We start from the raw sequence: 25818 nt of genomic DNA, 5'->3' as shown, positions 1-25818 counted from the left end.
AAATTAAAGAAGACTCAAACTAACTTAAAATAAATTGACTCATTAAAAAATTGAAAGACCCATTTAAAATAATTAGTATTGTTATCCATTGAAAATGATTTTGCAAAAAAACTAGATTATGCAAGTATGATTGATTTATTTGCTTCTAAAAATGCAAGAAGAGCGAGGATCAAGTGACACTTATTAATTATTGTAAAGTAATACTAAGTTTTTTTTGTAATTTTGGCACAAATCTTTTGTCTTTTATCTTATTTTTTTTTTCCATTTTTTTCATTCAATGAAAAAAAAAATGTGAAGAGCCCAAAAAATTTATTAGTTGATTATTGGCTTTGGGGCCCGAAAATCTCACAGCCGACCCTGATGTGAGCAAGGATCCTCTAGAGTTTTTTTTTCCTAAAGTTTCCTATAGTGGTGCATTGTGTGGTTGAGATTTAATGACAAGTTACATCAATTTTTCAGCATTAAATCTCAACCACACAATACACCACTTTAGGAAACTTTAGGAAAAAAACACTCTAGAAGATCCTTGGTGCCCTGATGTCCCCTACTATCTTGGGAGAATTTAGCTTTTTTTGGTGGAGAATTCTATTATACACATCTCCATATCATATGCATTTTTAATTATGCTATTTTATTCTTTAGTTATGAGTAATTTTTTTTAATTATGATATTATTTTGAGATATTTAATTATAATTTTTTTGTATTTGGTTATAATTTTTTTTTTTTAATTATGACTCAAAAAATATAAATTTATATAATTTTCTTCTATAATTATAAGGTGCATATACATACTAGTTATTAACTGGATTAGCTTAGTTATCCACCCTGTATATTTTTATTTCGTTGAGGATCCTCTCTATGACCAATTAACAAATAAAAAATAAAAAAATTATCATATTATAATTATTAAAGAAAATTCTAATATACATCCCTTTATAAAGGATGTACTATATGCACCTATATCATTTTCTTTTTTAGTTATAATTATTATTTTTATTTAGTTAAGATATTATTTTAATTATCACCCATAAATTCTTTAGTTATGTCTTATATTGAGTTTACTTATGATATTTTTTTAAAAAAATTATGACTTAAAAAATTAAAATTATTCTATTTTTATAACTAAAGTGCATACGAGTGTTTCCCAATTATTAATACTGACCCACTTTATTTTATTTTATTTTTTGGATATGAATAATCTAATACTATTCAACCAATTTAATTTTGGAATAATTTTTAAAAAATTCGACAATTCTAACAGAATAAAGTTTGAATTTTTAATTTTATCAATTTAAAATCATAATCTTTTAATTTATTTTTAATCTAAACTATTTGTTTATTTCCGTGAAGTAAAATTGATGAAAAAAATATATTTTAATCATTAAATAGTTTGGCATGTGGGTTTGGGTGAGGTTGGGACTATTTTAGTCACAAAAAGATAAAATAAACTTTTTAGTTTAATAAGACAAAATAACACATGTAAACTATAATCATTTAATTTTTTTTTCACAAAAGTCAAAAAAATCAAAGAGTCTATCACAAACGAGACTTTTTAGCCCGAGGTTAAAATAGTCAAAAAACTAAAAAGTCAATTCACATCCCAAACGAAACCTAAATGTACATAAAATATCTAAAATATTTTTTTTATTGAGTTTAATTTTCATTGATCTTACTTAATGAAAATAGAAAATAATTTAAACTAAAAAAATTAAAGTATTTAAATTTAAATTAATAAAATTAAAATTTTATTTTATTATAAGAATCCAATTCTAAATCTTTTTAAATAATTTTTTATATGACTAACTTATTTAGCGAGTTGTACAATATATGAACCCATTAAATCATCTAACTTTTACTTTGTAAAATTTTATTTTTTATTGAGATCCCAAATCCGAGAGTAAAAAGGCTTTCACTTTTTCACAGTGCTTGAACGCGTTAAACGTTTTGTTTGGCAATTATATCTTTTAATTAAAAAATTAAAGATTATTATAAATTATTATCTTATTTTTTATATTTTTTTTACATATTTTTTCATAAAATTTTTAAAGAATATTAAATTAGTTTATTCCCAGAGTTTTTTTTTTAAATATTTTTTTAAAAAAAAAATTTAGAGAATTGACCCACTTTTCAAATTATTTGAGAAACTAACCTACTTTTTAAAATCGCATTTTGAAAATATAATTTTAAATTGAAATTATGTAATTTCATATTAAAATCGCATGTTGAAAGTGCAATTTGTGATGATATGGACTTCACTTTTTGAAATTACATTTTCAACATACAATTTCTAGATGAAATTGCATATTGAAAATGTAATTTCAATTTCAAAATTGCATTTTCAAAATGCGATTTCAAAAAGAAAGTTAATTTCCCAAATAATTTGAAAAATTGATCAATTTTCTAAATTGTTTTTTTTTTAGAATATAAAAAAAAAAAAAAAAAAAAAAAAAAAAAAAAAAACTCCTTGGTCAGAGGCCTAAGGCTCCACGTGAAATGTGAGTCGACTTTTTAAATTTTTATTTTTTAGTTTTTTGACTATTTAGTTTGGGATTAAAAAGTCTTATTTGAATTAGATTTTTTGACTTTTTAACTTTTATAAAAAAAAAAATAATTATAATTATAATTTAAATATAATATTTTATTTTATTAATTTTTAATTTAATTTATTTTTTATAACTATTTCAGCCTCCACTCTCATTTTAACTGATACCAAGGGTTAACTTTTACTTTGTAAATATTTTATATTTTGTTGAGATCCAAATCCAAGGTAGGATGAGAATTAATTTATTTTGTAATTTAGTTAATTTATATTTTAAAATATAAATATAATTTTGATAATAGTTAGAAATTTGTAAATTCTCCGTAAAAGTATTTGTCATATATATATTTTTTTATTTCTTTTAACATGCAACTTAAGGCCTCGTTTGGGAACAGGTTAATTTAGTAAATTTTTGGCTATTTAGCTAAAAAAGTAGGTAAAAAAAACTTATATGTTTGGAATGACTTTTTGGCTAATTACGAAAAGATATGCAAAAGGTAGAGAGAAAAGAGAATCTTTGACTTTTTGGTATGAATTGTTGACTTTTTGGTTAAAAATGTAACTTTTTAACTTTTTGACTAAAAAGATAAGTCCCCAAACGGGGCCTAAGTATAGTTGTCAATTTAATATTAAAAAATAACTATTGGCACTCTTATATTTTATAAATGCACTCAATATTTTATCTTTACTTAAAACAACACACAACATATTTTTAATACATACTCAATGATAAAAAGTTTTTTGAAAAAGATAAAAAGAATAAAAGAGTTATGAATTTATTAGTGATGAATGTTTTAAAATAAGTGAAAAGTGTTCTGCATTCTTCAATTTTTCTTTTTTAATCTTTTCATCTTTTTTTTTCTTTGTCGTCGTCGTGGTCATAAAGACACTTGTTAATATAACCCTAACAAAATTATAATTTTAAAATAAGCCAATGACAATAATGCATCATCCTTGGAACTAAATTTTTATTAAATATTTGAAAATTGATCCTGTAAGAATTTTTCCTAAATATGGCTTAATGTGACTTATGCATAATTATACTAGATTCATCTCATTAAGTAAAATACATGTACATCAATTAGATGGTGACTAATTATTGATGAATGCACCTATATATACAATGTATAGAAGACTAATGCTAATGCACATTGAATGTGATGAATTCATTATGAATGAATCTTAGAGATGCACATTGAATGTGATGGATTCATTATGAATGAATCTTAGAGATGCACATTGTATCTATTATGAATATGTAAGATACATTAGTCTTATCTAATGAATTCATTAAATATAAAAGATACATTATGTATCATAAGTGTATAAGATACATTAATCTATTTAATGAAGTTCATTGAATGAATGGTTGGAAGAATATTAGTATAAATAGTGTAAGGTCCCAAACCATACTCTCCATCAAAAACCTTAAGTTGTCACCACATGAAGGCTCCCATCGCCTAGAGAGAGAAGTGGTTTGAAGATCTTAGACAAGTCAATAACTTAAAGATCAAGATCTTCCATTCAAGATTTGTCTTTCTTAAAAGAGGATTTCATACTATCATGGATCAAGGTATGTATTCACTTATTTTGTATATTAGAAATTCATATAGTTTTCATGTATGGAATTGAACCCTTAATGGTTTTTAGTTTATGTTCCGCAAAAGATCTTCCATTCAAGATTTCTCTTTCTTAAAAGAGGATTTCATACTATCATGGATCAAGGTATGTATTCACTTATTTTGTATATTAGAAATTCATATAATTTTCATATATGGAATTGAATCCTTAATGATTTTTAGTTTATGATCCGCAAAGTTTTCTATCAGATCCTACTCAGCCTTTCTCTAGTCCAGGATGAAAATTGTTCTGTATAATATTCTCATATTAAATATTCATGTCATGTTTCATTTTTAAATTTACAAACAGATTTGTATTATAAAAAATAAAAATAAAAATCACTTTTTGCTTTTTATCTTCTTTTTTTTTTTGGGGGGGGGGGAATTATACATTTGTGGTCCATTTTTAAAAAATTAAAAAAAAATCAGATCAATGATAAAGTTTAACACTTTAATTGTTAAAGTTCATAAATTTTACCACAAATTTGATTCTTTTAAATTTACATTAAAATGTTATTTCTCCTTTTTTTCACAAATTCAAGATTCAAAACCTAAATGAATTAATTGCATTTTCGGAATCTACAACTTTATAAAATGCTTTTTATTTTAATTAATTATGTTCCTTAAAAAAATAAAAATAAAAATAAAAACCTTATCCTAACAAAAAGAAAAAAAAATTAAAGAAGAGAGAAAAATATATAAACTAAGGGAGTGACTTGAGTCCATATACCATCTTTTTTTTTTTTTTTTTTTTTGTACCTGAGTCCATGAACCATCATAGACAAAAGCAAATTACCAAACCAATAACTACCACCCACTCTATGCGTCATACACATAACCACTATACATATGGTTGAAATAATATTGAAGAAATATCGCATTAGTAGAGTTTTGAGAAAATAATTATAAATCAGTAAAAAAAAATTATAAATATTAATAATTATAATTATAATTTTTTCACAAATTTTTTTATTCTTGCATCTATTAGGATGTAATTACGCCAATAATATATCTGCAGTATCATAAATACAGATGAAATTTACATAATAAATTATGAATGTGATTAAAAAAACTCATTATAAGAGATTTATTTGTACACTTAGGCTTTGTTTGAGAATATACTTTTTTAGTAATTTTTTAACTTTTTAGCTAAAATATGAGGTAAAAAAAACTAGTATATTTGAGATAACTTTTTGATTTTTTACGAAAATATGTACAAAAAATAGAAAGAAAATAAAATATTTGACTTTTTAGTATAAATTGTTAGCTTTTTGATTTTTTTTAGTATTTTTTAATTTTTAAGTTAAAAAGTGATATTGTCGAACGAAGCCCTAGACTTATTCAATCAAAATACATGTCTTGGATTTTTTTTTTTAAATTACTAAAATTGGTTTCCTTTAAATCATATTTCTCAAATACAAGTTACTTTTTTGAATTTGCTTTTCAACTTCATATCCTTTGTCAAAGTCAGGTTCTTCATTTTTTTTTATTTTTTGTAAAATTTTTTACAGGCAGGTAGGGTCGAGTTGTTCAGATTATACAAATAGATGAATAAGTTGACTTACAATTAAAACTTACTTAGTTATTTTGGAAAAATGATTAAAAGTTAATTATTAATTTTTTTTTGATTTTTTTTGAAATTACGTATAAAAAATGTGAAAGATGATATGATTTAAAATAAATTAAAAGCTAGAACATAACTTTTAACCATTTTTATGAAATAGCCCTTACAAATTAACTCAACTTACATTGTTTATACCAAATCTCTCCTTAACTCTTTTTCGGATGAATAATCTCTCCTTAACTTTAAGCCATTAACCAAAATCCACATCCTTCATTTTAATGGAATATATTTTTAAAATTTTGTTATTTTGTATATTGATTTGTAAAAAATAATTTGAATAACATCACACATTTAATTAATTTATGGGTTTTGTATTAAAATGAATTATAATTTTTGACATCGGTGGGCCTACCACCTAGAGCCCAATTCACAGCTCAAGTACTAAAGCTCAACACCCTTGAGGACCCAATGTTGAACCAAGAACCAATGGTATCTAAGCACGTGTCAAGCAGGGAACCAGTCACGTAAGCAGACAAAGATCCTGCAGAGTTATTGCACCACACATCAGCCATTAATGAGGCTCCCACAGCATTAAATGCGATAACCCCTTCACGTCGAAACAGGTAGCATCACCGTAAACAATACAAGCTAGAGTATAGACTTTCGGCTAACACGACAGATCGGAGTGAACAATGAAATGATGGACAAAGGATATAAGGAGGCTTCCAAGACACATCAAAAGGTTAAGTTCTCTATTCTTGTTCTTTCTTCCTCTCTACATCGTCAATCTCCTAACTTGATCGTCGGAGGGTTTACTGGGGGACTTCCGTTCCCGTTAGGCATTTTTGTAGGTACACCAGTAAGTGCAGTGACCGGTGAAAGGCGTAGAAAGCGTGGGTCTGCCCGACTCATACCCACTTGGATCAGACGGGCATCATATCAGCAGAAAATGAGAACACATTATAACCGCAAAGTCCGATCGAGAGAGTTCGCAGTGGGAGACCCAGTCTTACGCGAAGCAACCCTTGCCACTAAAAATCCGACTGAGGGCAAGCTAGTAGCCAAATGGGAAGGACCTTATGTTGTCAAGAGCAGACCCCACCCAGGTACTTACCGTCTCCAAGATGTAGAAAGTAGAAACCTTCCCCATCCATGGAATGCCAAGCACTTGAAGCGTTATTTCCAGTAAATGGCATCTCCTATTTTTGTATCATTCAATTGTTATATTTTTTTTTTTTTTTGCTAATCTGCGCAATTGTTCATTTTTACCCTTCCTATACACGGTGTAAATTTGTGATCGACAGATTGTGCTTTAATGACAACAATTTCACATCTTCATTTATCTGTGTTGCGTCGTCAATGACAAGTTTTGGACAAAGCCTTAGCCCGACTGAGCCCTTCGAGCCTCAGCCAAATTGAGCATGAAGAGCTCAACTAGACTGAGATAACTAAAGCCTCAGCCTGATTGAGTCCTCCAAGCCTCAGCCAGACTGAGCACGAAGAGCTCAGCTAGACTGAGTTAAGCCAGGCCTCAGCCAGACTGAGCATGAAGAGCTCAGCCAAACTGGGTTAACCAAAGCCTTAGCCCGACTAAGCCCTCCAAGCCTTAGCCAAACTGAGCATGAAAAGCTCAGCCAGATTGAGTTAAGCTAGGCCTCAGCCAGACTGAGCATGAAGAGCTCAGCCAGACTGAGTTAACCAAAGCCGCAGCCCGACTGAGCCCTCCAAGCCTCAACCAGACTGAGTATGAAGAGCTCAGCTAGACTAAGACAACTAAAGCCTTAACCCGACTGAGCCCTCCGAGCCTCAACCAGACTGAGCACGAAGAGCTCAGCCAGACAGTCAACACTAATCTCACCCAGACAAAGCATGCAGTTAAAACTAGTCTCAACCAAACTTAGTTAAATCTCAATTTGTTTTTACCATTCATACAAATTAGCTTACTTATCCATTTTTACCACTTATACAAGTTAGGTTACTTATCCAATTCATTCATATACTTTCTTGATAACTTTACCATTCAAAAACAACAACAATAACAGAACTGGTACTTTTATTAACAATTTGCACAATTATACACTTCATTACAGAAAACTACATTTACTTCATTACAAAAACAAACAAACAAGCAAACAAAACACCCTGCCCATAATCCCCTTTTCTTGACGCAAGATCTTCATCTTCTATCCCCTCGTCCAAGGGAGTCTGGGTAACATCATCTTCTTCTACTTTCACCAGATTGAAGTCCATATCTAGGAACAGCTCTTGCGCCTTATACTTAAAGCTCATCCAGCTGCTATCCCAGTACTGGCTCATCTCACGCTTGTAGAAGTCTGACCGCTGAAAGTTTTGGATCACTTCTTCTTCGCTCCTACCTCCAGCGGGCACTCCCGACGGCCCAGCACCCCATTTCCCCTCCTTAGCCAAACTCCTGGCGACCGCCGCGTCAATGGCCATCTGGAATTCAACAGACCCTTTAAATTGCTCCACAGCCGCTACACATAGGTCGAGGTACGCCGCCCTCTCAAGGGCCATTTTGGCCCTCTATTCTTTTAACGTCTTCTCCAACTCCGCAATGCGCCCATCTACTTCTTCCTTGTCTTTAAGCGCTTGGTCGCGTAAATCTTCGTTGTTGGCAAGGGCCTCTTCCAACCTTTCCTTGGCAGTGGTACAGGCTTCTTGGACTTCGCCTATCTTCCTCTACTCACCCACTAACTCAAACTCCAGCGACACTGCCTTACGGCGCACCACTTCAAGCTCTGATTTGGTCATGGCGAGCTCGGAGGCAGCACGTTCCGCCAAGTAGCTCTGCACCACTGCCAGTACTTCCATCTTCTTCGCCCTTTGAACATAATCCAGGCCTTTTTCACAGGCACTCCACGCGGCTTTTCTCCAGCCTGCCGTCTTGACCCTTAGGTTTTGCAGCTGTGTTTTCACCCCTTCTAGCTGGGCCTTTAGCGACTCTGCCTCCACCTCCGCGCGCACCGCCTTATTCAGCAGGGCCGCCGCCAAGGTCGTAGTCTCCATCTGCGCTGAGCAGAACCCTCTCGGGAGGTCGGCCTCTATAAATCGCGCCATCAACCGCACGGCCGCATCCTCCACTACCCCTAGGAGACGATTGGCGGCAACCTTGGTTTCCCCACCTTCTTCCACCGATCGACCAGCCACCGCGCGCACATGATACGTGGCAATCTTCAACGCGGCGCTCATCTCCGATTAACTCATTCCCCTTTTCCTTTCCCCAGGACTTGGGGACGCTTCTGGCACAGGCTCTATCTTGGGCGCTTGCTCTCCCAACATCACGCCTTCTGCCAACGGCTTTGGCTCAGCTGCGCTACTCACCCCTTGGGCACTTGGGCCCATGGCCTCCCCCATCCTTATCTTCTCCACCTCTACTTCTGAGGTTGCCTCTGCCACTCCTTCCTTCACCTTCTTCAAAACTGACCTCTCTTCACCCTCCTCTACTACCGCTCTTCTCTTCTTCTTATTCTTCTTCATCAACACCGCCTTCGCCTCTTTTTTGCTGATCTCCTTCAGCGAATCCATTAGAGGTGGCAACGATGCAAAATCAATCAGATCCTTATCGCACAGAGGCTTAGGGTGTGGTTGGACTCGTTCCCTTATGACCAGCTTCGGCGCTCTGCCTAACTGCGCCTCTTTACACTTGTCCGCCTTGGCAAATGTCCTTTTATCCTCCGCCTCTTACATCTTCTTTCTCGTCTCCAACTCTTCGGGCGCAGGATCCCCTTCGATCGGCGATGGCCCCAAGCTTAAGGCAAAACAAGCTTCACGGCTAGACAAGGTCATCCCACTTCACCCCCTCCTTATCCCTCCACTCGTTCACCCGTTTAACCTTATCCTCCGCATCTGCCTCCAATATTGGCTCCACCGACTTAATGGGAATCTTCCACATTGTGCGCACCCCCCTCCAGCCATTTGTAGACACATAAAACCACATTGGTCTCCACCCCTTCACCGACGATGGCAAACCCGCCACTAATCCTCTACCTACCACCTCCTGCAGGGTCACTCATGTTTCTTGTTGACCAGAGGCCTTGTAGGAAGAAAAGAACTTGTCCACCGCCATCGCCACCCCACCGGTCGCTTGTGGCCATGCGATCGCGCAGGCCAGTAGTATTTTCCATGCGTTAGGCATAAGCTGACCTGGCGCCACCTCTAACCGGTTCAACACGTCCACCCCAATTTGTGGGAGCGGCAACCTCATACCCCCCGCAACGCCTTCTTGTACAGCGTGAACTCTATCCGACGCGTATCCGACGTTCTCTCCTTGGCCTTCTGCAACTTCAACTCTATCTCCGCAGGAATTTGGTACTTTTTACACACCTTCTCCAACTCCTCTGCTATAAACGTCAATTTGTCAGCCTTAGTGTGCCAGTGGTCAGGTCCCACTTGGCTAATCGGCCTCGTGGACACGATCATTGTGGACAGACGTGGTCACATTGTTTGCTCCGCTGTTCTTTCCTCCCACCTCTCCATCATATATTGCTCCGCCAAATCCACCGCGTCTTCTTCACCCGGCGCTTCTAACCTCATGGCTGACGCTTCATCTCGAGCCATCTCTTTTATGTTTCTGTATATTGCTTTAGACGTAGGCGCGAGGAAGTTCGCGAACTGTTGGAGAGGAGTGTCACACAAAACAAATGAGGTCAGGTCTGGGATATGTTGGTTTTTGCAATGAGGTATGTAAAACGAATAACTTTAAATGCCCACGGTTTGCCTATTTGCCATAGGATCAAGGTTAAAATTCGCCAGTTTCAAATTTTCAAAAATTTTACAACCCCCGCCTTTTACACGTCCAATCTTAGTCCTAACCTTTCGCTTCTTACTAACGTATTACCTCCATCACTATTGGTTTAGATCTTATCACGCGTACAACCATGATTTCCCCCCTTTCTTCTTTTCCGTCTATTCCACTTCACATCATCATGTGCCTCATCACTCCTCGAGCCCCGTGTGTCGCCACCACCTCTCACTTGACCCTCCTTTTTGAGGTTGGCTCTCCTCTTGGTCGGTTTTCTTGCTCGACCTCCCTTTCGCGGTCGGCCCACCTTTCGGTCAGTCACCGTATTCGACCCTCTTTCCTGGTCGACTCTCCTTTTGGTCGGTCTTCTCGCTTGACCCCCTTTCGTGGTCAACCCATCTCTCGGTCGGTCTTCTCGCTCGACCCCTTTTCGCGGTTGGCCCATCTCTCGATCGGTCTCTGCGCTTGACCCCTCTTCACGGTCGGCCCATCTCTTGGTAGGTCTCCGCGCTCGACCCCCCTTCGCGGTCGACTCTCTTCTTGGTCGGTCCTCACGCTCGGCCCCACACACTCCCTATCTCTTTTCTTATTCCCTTTGTTGGACTAAAGCTGCACTTGGGAATGGGGGACTACTAACATCGGTGGACCCACAAAAGGTTTTGGCCCACCACCTAGAGCCCAATTCACTGCTCAAGTACTAAAGCCCAACACCCTTGAGGACCCAATGTTAAACTAAGAACCAATGGTATCTAAACACTTGTCAAGCAGGGAACCAACCACGTAAGCAGGCAAAGATTCTGTAGAGTTATTGCACCACACATCAACCATTAATAAGGCTTCCACAGCATTAAATGCGACAACCCCTTCACGTCGAAACAGGCAGTCTCACCGTGAACAATGCAAGCTAGAGTATAGTGTTTCGGCTAACACAACAAGTCGGAGTGGACAAGGAAATGATGGACAAAGGATATAAGGAGGCTTCCAAGACACATCAAAATCTATTCTTATTCTCTCTCCCTCTCTACATCATCAATCTCCTAACTTGATCGTCGGAGGGTCCGTTGGGGGACTTCTGTTCCCTGTTGGGCATTTTTGCAAGTACACCAGTAACCTCAGCGACCGATGAAAGGTGTAGAAAGCGTGGGTTTGCCCGACTCCCCCCCCCCACTTAGATCAGCAACATCATCAATTTTCACCCATTATGTAGTTGTATGTAATAGTAGAGCGTTTGTTGGGCTGCGGTTCAGCTTATGTAGTAGGCTTTAGTTATTAGTTGTTAGGTTTTAATCAACAACATACTTAGGCTTTATTTGAAAAGTTGGTTATTTTAATAGTTTATTTTTGACTATTTTAGTAAATTAAAATTTTTGTATTTGAGAAGATGGTTGAATTTTTTTATAGTTGGATGTAATGTTTGTGAGAGAAAGTGAAATGATTATAGATTTGATGTGATATTTTGTCTTATTAGCTATCTTAATTTATTTTGTTTTCTTGTAAATTTTAACCCAAAAAAAAGCTAAAATCCAACTTGCCAAATAGGGCCTTATTGCAAAATGAGAAGAAATTGCTATTTAGGGTAGATTTTTTAAAAATTACTATTACAAAAGTGAAAAGTTTTATAATTTTAATTATTGATATTTATAATTTTTACAATTTTTTTGTTTATATTTTTTCTAACCTGATGTATAATTCTCCCTAAAAATAAAGAAATCCATAACATATTAATAAATTCTCAATCTATCAAGAATATTTCAATTTTAACATATATATATATATATATATATATTGGTTTGGGAATAGATTATTTTAATAACATTTTGACTTTGTCTGATAATTTTTTAACTTTTTATTAAAAAAATACAAAAAATTTGAGAAAAAATAAAATTTTTTAATTTTTTTTGTATGATTGTTTGACTTTTTAATTTTCTTTTTGGGATGTTCCAAATTAAGCCATAAATATATGAATATTGCTATATAAGTATAAAAATTAGACTCACAAGTTTAATGATGTGATAATTAATTAGAATATCTAAAACAACACATTCTCTCATATCTTCTCTAATCAATAATTAATTATAGGGCAATGATTGGTGGCCACAAATTCTATGGCTCAAATGGCCCGAAAATGTCAAAACAGTCGTTTTGGCATTTTCGGGCCATTTGAGCCACAGAATTTGTGGTCACCAAACATTTTCCTTAATTATATCATTTATATATCATTAGATTAAAAAAAGTAGGTTTATATTATTTTCCAAATGTATTATGAAAATTCAATCAAACAGGCCGTAAAGCCTAGAGTTTTTTTTTTTTTAAAATATTTTTTTTTAAAAAAACAACTTAGAAAATTGATTCACTTTTCAAATTATTTGGGAAGTTAACCTACTTTTTAAGATCGTATTTTGAAAATATAATTTTAAATTAAAATTACATTTTCAACATGTAATTTCATTTTAAAATTGTACATTGAAAATGCAATTTATAATGACATGAATTTCATTTTTTGAAATTATATTTTTAACATGCGATTTCAAGATAAAATTATACGCTGTAAATGTAATTTTAATTTCAAAATTACATTTTTAAAATATAATTTTAAAAAATAAATTATTTTTTTAAATAATTTGAAAAGTGAGTCAATTGTCTAAATTATTATTTTTTAAATATTAAAAAAAAAAAAACTCGAAAAGCCTAGCTCTCTCATAGCTGGCCCCCACTAAGTGACGCGTGTCGTCTCTAAGCTGAATACTGAAGCCCTAGCTCTCGCCATTGAACATGGAAACACCCAACACCAAATTAATGCACTACGTTTGCCCACAAGTTACTCTAAAGCCTGGAATATTTTTTTTAAATAATTTTTTAGTTAAAATATAGCGTAAAAAAATAGTATATTTGAAATTTTTTTTAATTTTTTACGAAAATATGTACAAAATGTAAAGAGAAAATAAATTTTTTTTGACTTTTTAGTATAAGTTGTTAGTTTTTTTATTTTTTTAGTGACTTTTTAATTTTTAGGCTAAAAAGTGATGTTACCAAGTAAGGCATAAGTCTTCGTTCGGAAAGGGCTAAAATAGCCTGACTTTTTAGTTTTTTCGGCTATTTTAGTCTGATTTTTTTAGTTTTGTTTGGTTTTTGTTTTGTTTTTTTTTTTTTTGTTTTGTGAAAGAAAAAATATAGTGATTATGATTTAAATGTGACATTTTATTTTATTGGATTATGTAGCAAATTTTGTCTTTTGTGTTTTTTTAGTCAAAAAGCCAAAACCAAACGTAGCTTAAGAAAAATGCGGCAGACCCCCAACAAAACCCACCGCAGTGACCCCCAGTGCCACGTGGCACTGGGTGATTGGAAGGAAAGAAAAAAAAAAAAAAAAAAAAGGAAACTGGCCAATGAAAATGAGCTGGGTGCTGGGGGTGCCCCCAACTGGGGGTCCCTAGCAGCTCTGCGTAGCTTAAATAAAGTATATTTCCTTTCATGATAATATTAAGAATACAAAATTTTCTACTAAGGGTTGGTTTGGAATGTTCTAAAAAAGTGCACTTTTTGACTTATTAACTTATATAGGTTGGGTTTGGTTTGAGTTTGATGTGATGTGTTAGAGAGATAATGTAATTTAAATAAGATGATGTGACTTAAATAAGATAGTGACTTTTTAACTTTTTATATTATTTAATATACCCCAAACTAAATCTAAATAAATGACTAAATATCTCATGTAAATATAGAGTCCACACTATTATAACCCCACGCCTGGATGTGACATTCACACTTATGAACCCCACGCTATTTAATCATTCATTTAATAAAATTTTTAAAGCTTATAACATTTTCTTTTCTACAACCTTCTTCATCCGACTAGAGGTCTAGTTTGGTTTGCCGTTGACTGGGGGAAGCATGCTGTGAGGTCTACTTAGAATTTGTTCCAAACTTATTTTGATAATTCAAATTATTTATATTGTAAAATTTGTTAAACATATTATTTATAAAAAAAATTAAGTTAAATTTATTTTAATGATTGGAATAGTTCATTTTGAGCTCTTTGGGAAGATGGCTAAAAGCCAAATGACTTTTAATCTATTTTGAATCATATTATTTTTCTATTTTTTTACACTATTTTTTAAAAAAATTAAAAAATTAACTTTTAATTAACTTTTCAAAACAACCCTTTATATTTGTAAAACACGTTAGTCCTATCAAAAATTAAATTATTTAGATATCAATAATTATTAGATCAAAATCCAAACAACCGATTAACTTAATTTTTTATATCAATAATATACTCGACAAATTCTGCATGATATGACTGTGCCCAAGGTGGGCCGAACTGGGTTTCTCCAGTCTTGAGATTAGTTTATTTTTTTTAGTTCAAAATATTTCCCTGTGGTAGTTGAGCTGGGTAATTGCTTGACTTCCAATTATGCGTTGAATGCTAATTGTCTAATTTGTTATAATTTTTTTTCATATTTCTAATTAATCTTCTATCGATTGATATAAAAATAATAAAAAATTAACTTTCAATTTTTATACAAAATGATAATTTATAAATAATAATATGGTAATTATGATTTTAAAAATTAAAAATGATTTATGTCACTAAATTTGCCATCTCTTCGATAAATACTATTATTTTTCAAATATAATCATATATATATATATATATATATTAATTATTTTTATTAGACAAATACACAAACTGACCATTCTATTTCATTGAAATTGCTCTAAGGAGACTAAAAAACAATCATTCTATTTCATTCCAGTAAATCAAATACTATTTAAGAAGTTAGGATTTGACTCTTGGTACTCGTGAATTTCTTTCCATTTAAACATCTAATTCAAAATAATTTTCACAATATTTACAATTTATAATTGATCCTCTACCAATCGAAAGGAAAAAAGAATAATAAGCAAAGTGTGGTTAGACTAAGCCACTTCTTTTACAGTGGAGTGAGTGTGTTTGTTAGTGAAAAAATAATTAAACTCATAGAAGAACAGCTGTTGAGAGAGCAACTGTGGAGACAACTAATTTCATTTTCTCTGAAAGACTTTGAAACGGTCCACGCTCTCAATAAAATCATTGGGCTTGTTATTAATATTGTGTGCCTTTCATGGGCCCAATTCCAACTACTAGACTCAATTGGTAACGTGTTAAGACTCTCTCTCTCTCTCTCTCTCTCATCAATAGTTTTCAGCTTCTGGTGAGAAAATTTTTTTTGCAAAAAAACTCGTATGTATGGATGTCCCAATCCACCTTCAAAAAACGGTTGAGAAAATAATGAGAAAGAATTGGTGTTAGGTGAGGTTGGTTTCACAAAGTGAATCAATCTTATTCCTATCAACTTGCTATCTTATCTTCCATAGCTTGGGGACAAATTTTTTTTTTTAAAAAAAAAGGTTCTTATGAACCCATCAAGGTAACCCCAGCAGTTTAAAGTTGTCGCTGAAACCAACCGTAAACCAAGAGATCTTGACTTGCTTGATCCCTCTGTGGCTTCTAGGTGATTAATTTACTCTCTATGTCCAGATTTGGTAGGTTGGAATTGTATTGGGCATATGATTCAGCTATCATACTTACAGTTATTTTTTTTATCAACCGGTAAGAGACTATTTACAATAAAAAAAAATACATCCCGACAATTACAGCCCAACAACTATAGAAGCCCAACCAGCCTAAAAAGAATCCCTGCTTAATGAGGAAGAAGCAATTTGCCCAACAGACTTTGAATTTGCTAAAGTTTGATATCTCAACTTTATAAGTGAAATTGTCATATTATGAGACTAGGATGTAATAATGTCAATTTCATATGACAAGCTAAAAAGAATAGGCATACAAAATATTGAGCTGATCAGACATAAGTAAAAGCCCCATAAGAGAGAAGAACTGAATAATAACAACAAAGAGTCCTACAATAGGAACGAAATCATCAATCCTTGCATTTTAGCAAGGATTATCTCCCGGATCTTCTAGATACAAGTGTACAAGAGTAACCAACTGAGCTAGCTCAATTAGTTCATATTTATGGCTCAACAATGATAAAATTAGAGCTGTAAAAGGCTCAATCGGGCAGAGTAATATATCGTTCAAACTTGATTTAAAATCTTAACGAATTTCTAAATGTGTTTAAACTTGACTTGTTTATCTTTTGAACGTATCTCAAATGAACTTGAAACGAACCAATTAAAAGCCAAGCTAGTGCACTTTGATTTTTTATAGTAAGTTATTTAAGCTTAGGTTAAAAAATTAAGGAACTTTAAGAGGCTCAAGTTTGACTTGTTTACAACCAAACTCATCTCAAATGAGCTTTTAAGTTGACCTTGGGTTAAACTTCAATTCAAGTCCCACAACCCTTCCTCAAATACAAAACCACCAGTTGAAAATGAACCGACACAAATTGGATTACATAACCAATGTTTTAACAAGGATAAGATAACAAACATAATCTCTCCTATTTATAATTGTATGTTTTCCTCCTAAAAAAAAAAAATTGTATGTTATACAATGACCTTTAAGTGTTCTTTAGTTGATGCAGGGAAGACTTTAAAATACAATCATAAAAATAGACAGTATGAAAGCAATTCTTTATTTCTTTCTACAGTAAGTTAGAGACACCTGAGAAATTCTTATTGAAACAGCCTGAAGACAAAGACGGGACTATGGAGATCAATGAATTGTTTTCCAGCTTCCAGTGACTGTATATATATAGGTTCTCTGGGTTCCTCCTTCACTCCACTTTGCGTCGCATATTCCATCGCCATTTCATAGTCTACCTGCAAATGTACATTCAAAATGGAAGCAAATATTAAATGCCTGAATTTTCACTTCACCTTAATATTATACAAGTTACGGCCGCAAAGAGAGTCAAACACATGGTTGCTAGAATCATGCAATTCACGATTTATTGTGATTCATTTATGTTTGCATAATGTATGAAATGGCATCATCTATTTATTGCATCAGACCAAGTTCACAGGCTGTTCTAGAAGAAGTTGGGGCACATTCCATAAAACACTTTATTTTGTTCTAGTGCACATGCTGATATTCATTCAATGGAACTATCAAGGAACAAAAATAATCAAGAATCACTGTCGCACTTGTTTCATACCCAATTCATCCAGAGCTCTTCCACACACTAGTCTCCCTAGAAAACTCATTCTAAACTTTTAATCAGAAGTGACATCAAGTTTTAAGTATTAAGCAAAGATGCACATATTAACAGGAAAGTTCACCTGTTCAACATGTTGAGCAAGCTTTTCTGCCAGTGTGTTTTTTGTTATTAAACGAGCTGACACTTTCTTTAGTAAATCAGCATCCTCATCCTGATAACATTTCTTCTTTGATGCATGCGAGAGTGCCATTTCTTTCAAGACATCATATATCGCACCTGTGGCATCTGGAATGTACCTGCCAACACAGACATTTGATTTGTGTCTCTGTAACAGAACAAGAATATCGCTTTTAAAGCTCATTGATATACAAGACAATAGGGTTATTGGATTTACTTGCTCAAATTTCGTTTTCTCTCTTGCTGCTCACGAGCCTGAATTTTCCTCACTATTTTGGCTTTTAGCTGGATGCAGCACTGCTGAATAGAAGTCTAGAGAAATACACTATTGAGTTGGCAACTATTTTCATTACTGAAACCCATAGTTTAATTGACAAATACTCACCTTCACAGCAGATGCTATCTCACTTATATCATCTCCAATATATTCCTTTCCAGTCCCTTTAAAGGGGATTTTTGTGCTTACAATGCTCACAAAGACACCAATCTTATCTTGAGTCTGGTTGATCTTGTAACTATTCCAACTGAAAGAATGTGCTTCAATTAGATTTCTGGTTATTGAAATAAGTTCTTTTCTTGAAAACAAAAAATTTTAAACAAAATCAGAAAGTGCTATGAAAAATCCCAACCTCGCCCAGTCCCCCAAATACACACACATCTTACTTGATTCTCTTCAGTGCAGTCCTGGCGACAACATCAGCACCTTGCTCAAATAGAAGGGGAATTCGGTTTGCAAATCGGAAAATATTCAAACCCTAAATTTAAGCAGCCACAATATGATTCAATTAATTTTGAGTCACTAGAAAAAAATAATTGAAGAAAATGGGGAATCAATACCAGCTTTCTACAGCCCTCAAAAGTCAAAACTAGTCAAGCAATACGGCATGCTTTCAACAACAAATTTCCTATTTTGGATCAGTCATCCCCAAAACCTGTATGTGGCTCTTCTAAATGTGTTAAGTCTTTGGGTCAAACACTAGTAACTCAAAACTTGACAAAAGTATGAGATGTGTGTCCGACATATCTAGTTGATCATTTACACAGTAAGAATGTCTAGTAATTGAGTTTACAATAAGTCAATACAAAAAACTCTCATATCATGTCATGCATAAAATGCTCTACAATACATTGTAAACATCATTTTGCCCTAGAAGATAAAAAGTGAAAAAAAAAGGAGCAAAACTTAGCAATATGAATATTTAGAATGTGTGTGAATGCAGATGAGTAAATTCAACTATTCCACATTTACAATGTCCAAGGACAGTGTACATGCCATATGTGACATGGCCCTCTCGTGAAAAGCAAGGGACTCCAAAAACATAAAAAACCATACTTCACACATACGTACACTAATGTCTCTAAGCAAAAGTCCACTGGGCAATATAACAGCCCCCCCAAAAAAGCAGAGATTGTTAATTTCCCTTTCCCTTTCCGTTCACTAATTTATAGTGCAGAGGATTTGTTTGAAAAATCATGAAAGAATGAAACATACAAAAAAAGTTGTTCTGGGCCCAAACTTGTTATGTGTTTATGTGGACTACGTACTACGTAGCTAGAAAACAAAAAAGTACTTACTTGCTTAACATCTTTTCCACCCACACTGACCCCAGCTTCTACAATAAATGGGTGACCTTCAAAAACTTGAGCACTGCACAAAAAAATAGTGCAACTTAGAAACAAAAATGTTCAGTTGTACTTGCATAGAATCCACCTACAACCCCATCTAAATGTTAGATCCAGCCAACTTTCATAGCAGATACAACCTTCCTGAATAAGTTGCAACCATATCTGGGTGCAGCTCCTTTATAATTCCAAGACGAAGATTGTATTCCCCAGCAGGACTAAGACACTACAACAACAAAAAAGTTTATTATTTTTTGCAGAGCTATACCTTTTAAAATTCAAGGAATAAATAATAGAGGAACAAAATGGATTGCTATTGAAAACACAATTATACAGAACAAAATAATGAACACAAAGGGCAGCTTACATCACCACTAGGGTCATCAAACTTTGCTTGACGGAACAATTGATGGATGCGAACAATTTGCTGAGAGTTTAGTGATTTAACAGGCATTTTGGGGCTAAAATCTGGCCCCATTTCACCTAAAACATTAGAACAGCATTTTGGAAGGAATTAATGGATGCAGGTTGTAGTGATAGAAGTAATGGACTGCACAAATTTAACAACATTTAATAAAAAACAACATTAAAAAATATTAACAATATCATTAACCATCCCGATATCCAGAACACAGCCATATAAATGCTTCTGTAAAAACTAGATGACATTATTGACTACTCATTGCCCATGCCAACCATATCATAATATTTTTGCTGTTCAACTTCCATCTTTGCGAATTTCTTTCAATTGAAGAGGAAATTTTCTTCTCTCTCTCGGGGGGGGGGGGGGGGGGGGGGGCGGCCTACAATACCCAATCCAGCTGACAGATGCACACATCTGAGTCTAGTTCATGAATTCAATAGTTCAATGTGAAATTCACAAATAATTCGTGAATTTGTAAACTTTAAATAACAAATAATGTTACTCAGCAAAACAGATAGGTCTAAAATTCATTTCCTTTCCAGCAAGCCCCCAACTTACAGATAACAATCAGTCACAATCCTTACCAATTAAACGTTCAGCATAAGGTTTCCCTATATTTACAAATTCATGCTGAAGAAACTGTAAAAGGTTCTGCTTTGAAGTTTCTGCAATAAGGCGTTTAATGAGAAGCAAATCAACAGCTGATGGATGGTACTTTGTCTCAGGAGGAACTGGAGGCATTATATCTGTCCTCCTTGCAAATCTTACAGTGACATTCTTACTTCAAAGAGGGAAAAAAGAATAAAAAGCTCCAATCAGGTTACAAGTAAAATAATTACATGATGTGAGAGAAAGACAGAGAGAGACAGAGAGCATACTCCGATGTATCTGACACAAATTTAAAAAGAAATTGGGCATAGGGTGTGATGACAGCCATTTGACGCATATAGTGCAAGATTTTAGACTGCAAAGTGCAAACACAAAATAAAGGAGTTAGTAGTCAAGAAAGAAATGCAATGTTATCCCTACATGTCCATCAAACACGATTCCAAAACACATCACATAAATGTTTTGCTCTGTTATTTATGTGCACGGCTAAAAGTACAACGGAATCACATGACATGGGCCAAATTGAGTACTACATACACGGTAAGTTGTCCAATTCCCCTCAATAACAACTTGGATTTCAGCTCCATGCCATCGTTCCTTGTTGTCCCGTTTTTCATGCAAGTAAATGTGAGGAATGTTCCTAATGATTGAAAGAAGCTCCATTTATAAACTATAAAGAAAGAAACGAAAAGTACAACAAAATTAAACCGGAGACTTACAACTATGCATATTCACAATGTAACAATAGTCATAGGTTTATAAGTTATGCCTTATATAAATCATACCGATGAATGTCTATATCAAGCCTGCAGAATGAACTATAATTTTGGCCCTTCATTGATGATGAGATCTCAATAGGAAGCCCAGTACTCATCTTGGACCAAATTAATGCCTACGTAAGGACAAAGGTCAAATTGTTAACCATATTATATTATAAGCATAAGAATATGGTTGACCAAATTCCCATTCATATTTTATCACGATTATCAAACAAAGAACCATAGGAACTAAAATATACAAATAAAGCCTAATGGAGGGGCACAAATATATATTCTCACAATAAGACCTGAAGCTGCATAAATTGATTAAATGATATCAAACATTACCATCTTTGCACCAAGTCCAAACTTTCCGCGTGTCTGCTTCAAGCCATATTTTGTCCCGGACAAAACTACACAAATATAAATATTCTCACAATAAGTCAATATTACAATATCATTATAGAGTTGAAACATATTAATCCTAGCAATTATCAATGTAATATAAACACATTGAATGTCCATGATCAAACAAATATTCCAGTCCATGTGCCAACAATAAATTGTATCAAATGGAAACGGTATCTTGCAAGTAGTATCAAACCTCGTCCAAACATATTGGGAATATCATCATGTGGCATTCCTCTTCCATTGTCCTACATTAAAAGCAAAGCATAGTAAATAGAGTCAACCTACAGAGAATATTTCACACTTCACACTTTTTTTGTGTTCAATTAAATCAAAATTAGCTGAGTAGAGTAAGAAAAAATATTAGAATGCTCCCTTATATTTGAGAGAGCAAGGTAGTAGAGGGGTGAATTTTTAAATGGAAATAAATCACACCTTACAAGTCACCCTGTAAAATGAGGCCTCACCTCGACCCCTAATGGCCTTTGGAGCTGCTGGGTCTTTTACTTTCTTCCCAAGAGAAGCATTCTTTGCCTGAATTTCTAGATTACGAGCTTCCTTTGCAAGTCGTTTCTAAAAGCAAAAAGAGATAAAAATTTAATAAATTTACACAACTTGCAAAAACCATATTTATCAGAGCTAGAAAAAGTTTGTAATCTTGATTGCTCACATCAGTTCACTCTTTTCAAGCCCAAGTACTCAATGGTTGAACATCTGTAATTACCAGACAGTCATTGTTCAAGGAATTTCGGGCCCCAGTTTCACAAACCACCTACAATAGTGAAGGGACATACTAGATTGATCTTTTTCCGGCTTGTTTGAGGATTTAACTTTATAAGATTATTACTTCCAAATTTTTAGGCAACAAGTCATTTATTATTTACTAATTTTAATATTAGTTTTATTTTTTGAGGTTCTTGCACCCTTCCCAAGATAGCTTACCAATTGAACCAATTGATTGACCCACTTAACCCATGAACAAGGGACTTCATATTCAATCTGTGGGCTAAGCTTTAGGACATCTCATGAGGAAAAAAACATTATCCGGAAAGTAAATACGGAAAATATTTGAACTGAAACAACTAGACAAACCAAATCATGTGACAACCAAGCTAGACAGACAGCTTACCAGAACCTGAACTCGATTTTAAGCAATCACAAACTTTGATCAACCTTCATATAATTATGCCACACAACAGGAATTTACATCACAAGCAAACAAACCTCACGAGCCTTGGCCGTCTCAAAATCATCATATAATTCCTCATCAATGCGTTCACGATCAACAAGACCAATCATGGAATTAAACTTGCTTCTTACAATCTCTTCACTGATGTATCAAGAATAGCAATATATCTTTAGTATTGTATAATAGGAGCAAGCTATTATGTATCTATGCACATTTGCTAATCTAACAACTAACGACTAACATTTGCCGATCAAAAATGTATCTATGCACATTTCTGAGTATCCATAAGTGTGAGAACTTACATTGTTATTTCTACTACGGGAAGCTCAGAGATCGTCTCTGCTGAATCCAGAGCATTTTCAACAAGTTCTCTCACAGTTGTGTAAAGGCTTTTTCCTGGCTGAAATCAATAATATATATATATATATATATAAAGCTCCAAGAATTAACAATTTATCAAAACATGTATGTACCCATGGTTGTTAGAACTGTAAGATTCACGATTTGATGCGAGTTTCAAAAAAACACAATTCAAATCATGTTGTTGAATTGGAAATTAAGTGAAACGATTCGTTGGGATTCACTACAATTCATTGCAATTCAATTCTATTCTATTTTTGTTTACATAATGCATGAAACAAAGTCATTTTCGCCCAACCTATGAAGATACATAAAAGAGATTATTAGTTATATTGATATATGTGATTTTATATGTACATACATACATATAAATATATAATTTAATCATATTAATAATTTAATTTATTTTAAACCCTGTATGTATTTTTATATGTACATAAATATATAGAATTATATATTATATTAAAAAAAATGAATTCGCAATTCGATTCGGGATTTGACAACAATATATGTCTATATGGAATAACAAAATTTTGCAACTTCAGGAACAAAAATGATTTCAGAAACTGTTGTCAATTTCCAATTCATATCAGAATGTTTTCAACAAATCCAGAACTATAAACATTTAAAATCAACAAAATTGAGTAGGAATGAATTAAGTTATCATTAACACTACAAAGTTCACAAACTTCAAATCAAAGCTCACAACATCGAAATTAGAATAAGTAGAAATTAATTACACAAGATCGGTTTCATACTCACATTGTCAAACCCAGCTATGTTCTTGTTCTCTGCAAAGAACTCAGCCGGAGATTCTACATCACAGCACCAAAACACAAAACCATCAGAATTCAAAGTTCACACAGTTTTATATATATATATAGAGAGAGAGAGAGAGAGAGAGAGAGAGAGAGACTCTGCTTGAGAACGCTATCTTTGGGTTTTCGAGGGGTCTTGGATTTGCCTTTCTTGGTTTCGATTGGACTTTCACTCTCCATTGTCGACCTGAAGAAGAAGCTAGGGTTTGTATTTTCGAAGACTGAGAAGAAATCACAGAGAGAAAACTAGGGCTTGGAACTGGAAGGCAAGGCTATGGTGTTTCATCTACATAGTAGAGTCGGTGTTCATGCAGACCTGTTTATATCGTCGTTGGTGCGGCCTTATACATATAATCATCCAATCGTACGCACACGGTTTTCTTCTTGAAAGTAAAATCTATCAAACGGTTTATATTAGTGACAGACTTGAAGTAGGGCAACATTTGCGATTCAGCCGAACATTTCGACTGGAAAATTGGTCTACAGAGATTTCCCGCCAACATGTTGAGTACGGTTTGGGCTAATAGCCCAGGCCCAGGCTCCCCGCACGATCTATGGGCTTTACAAGTATACTACCGGTTTTAAAGTTTGGCCCAATCTGTTTAGTTTTTTTTTTTTTTTTTTGTCTTTCATGAAAAATTTCCATTTGTATTACTTTTTTTTTTTTATTTATATTTTTATATTTTTTTTTTATCTCGTGTAGATGCACTTAAAAAATAATATTTTTTTATAAATAAATCTAAAAAATTACTAAATACAAAAATGTACTATTTTTATTTTTTTTGTGTTTTTGTATTTAGTAAATTTTAAAAAAATATTCACAAATACTTTTCTTTTTAAGTACATCTAAATGGAACATTGGATTGGCAGTGTCCTGCCAAATAACAAGTATACATGATCCCAAAAATAAGAATAATATAGACAATGACAAAATATCATTGGTTATAATAATGTAGTGTTACATGTATGATAATTTGTAATATTTTAGAGCCCGATATACACCATAAATTCGGCAAACACCACATGATTGTGTGTTCAATCAATCATATTTTATTATTTTTTTCATATGTTTTTATTTTTTGTGGCCATGTAAGTACACCTTCATTACTATTATACGGGCACTTTGTCACCTTAGAATTCCTGAAAAATCATATAATTACTTGTGCACACAAAAATAAGGATAAATTATACTAACGATCTCTATAGTTTGAGATTTATATTATTTTGGTTCTTAACTTTTCAATTATGAAATATTTGACTTTAAATTTTGAATCTTGTTTCAAATAAGGACAATTAAAGATATTATTACTTAATTTCAAGGACAAAATCATCAATTTGATAAAATATAAACTAAAAAACATATTTTTGAACTTTTAAAAATTATTTCTACCCACTAAAGATAAAATTAAGTAAAATTGATAAATCATTTAGACATTTAATTATTTATTTACTTTACTAAGTTAATTTTTAATATGTTTTTGGATGATGATCATGTAATAGGTGGTTATTTTTATTTTCATTAAATTAGTTTCTATTTTTCTAAAAGTCAAATATGGTGATAATTTCGATATCATTATTAAACCAATCTATTAAATCAAAAAATTCAAAACTAAAAATATTTCATATATTAAATATATCGATTACACATTAAAATCCTAACAACCACTCATTACATGATTATTGTACGAGTAAGAAATAATGTTCTCGTATAATCCTGTTGATCAAGTCTGCGCTCCTCCAAACGTCGTCGTTTTACTCCCTGAAAACACAAACGTGAGCTAGCCGGCGGGTGTGTGCCGGATACCTCTCCGATACCTAAGTCAGCAAAATAGACAAATAGACAAAAGCTCCGTGTATTCGAGAA

General features: G+C 33.3%; 1 protein-coding gene across 2 annotated transcripts; it reads right to left on the bottom strand.

Annotated features, from left to right (window-relative positions):
* Positions 1 to 16850: 16850 nt before the first annotated feature.
* TOP6B (topoisomerase 6 subunit B) lies at positions 16851 to 24423 on the bottom strand. 2 transcript variants are annotated; one of them, XM_028247342.2, is made up of 19 exons: positions 24053 to 24423; positions 23899 to 23951; positions 23079 to 23176; positions 22812 to 22917; positions 22023 to 22160; positions 21784 to 21835; positions 21528 to 21592; positions 21207 to 21313; positions 20959 to 21061; positions 20691 to 20776; positions 20397 to 20593; positions 19756 to 19871; positions 19529 to 19614; positions 19341 to 19413; positions 18429 to 18520; positions 18151 to 18289; positions 17983 to 18077; positions 17710 to 17884; positions 16851 to 17250 (listed from the first exon to the last, which is right to left on the bottom strand). In XM_028247342.2, exons 1-19 carry the CDS (start codon positions 24132 to 24134, stop codon positions 17104 to 17106), a joined length of 2010 nt encoding a protein of 669 aa, XP_028103143.2. In that variant the 5' UTR covers positions 24135 to 24423; the 3' UTR covers positions 16851 to 17103. The 2 variants fall into 2 exon arrangements, with proteins under 2 accessions (XP_028103143.2, XP_028103144.2); XM_028247343.2 differs by having other exon boundaries at positions 23079 to 23172; positions 24053 to 24246.
* Positions 24424 to 25818: the final 1395 nt, after the last annotated feature.

Source organism: Camellia sinensis, chromosome 12 (genome assembly GCF_055761805.1).
Source record: "Camellia sinensis isolate YWXY chromosome 12, ASM5576180v1, whole genome shotgun sequence".
NCBI classification, from domain to species: Eukaryota; Viridiplantae; Streptophyta; class Magnoliopsida; order Ericales; family Theaceae; genus Camellia; species Camellia sinensis.
This window is presented reverse-complemented; position numbering and strand designations above follow the sequence as displayed.

Bases quoted from the DNA above. Each gene is read 5' to 3' on its own strand.
- TOP6B (XM_028247342.2), bottom strand. From the start codon at position 24,134: ATGGAGAGTGAAAGTCCAATCGAAACCAAGAAAGGCAAATCCAAGACC. The intron at 21,314-21,527 runs GTAATGTTTGAT...GTCCTTACGTAG, and splicing joins TTGGACTTGGTGCAAAGATG to GCATTAATTTGGTCCAAGAT. The intron at 17,885-17,982 runs GTAAATCCAATA...CTGTGTTGGCAG, and splicing joins AGAAAACGAAATTTGAGCAA to GTACATTCCAGATGCCACAG.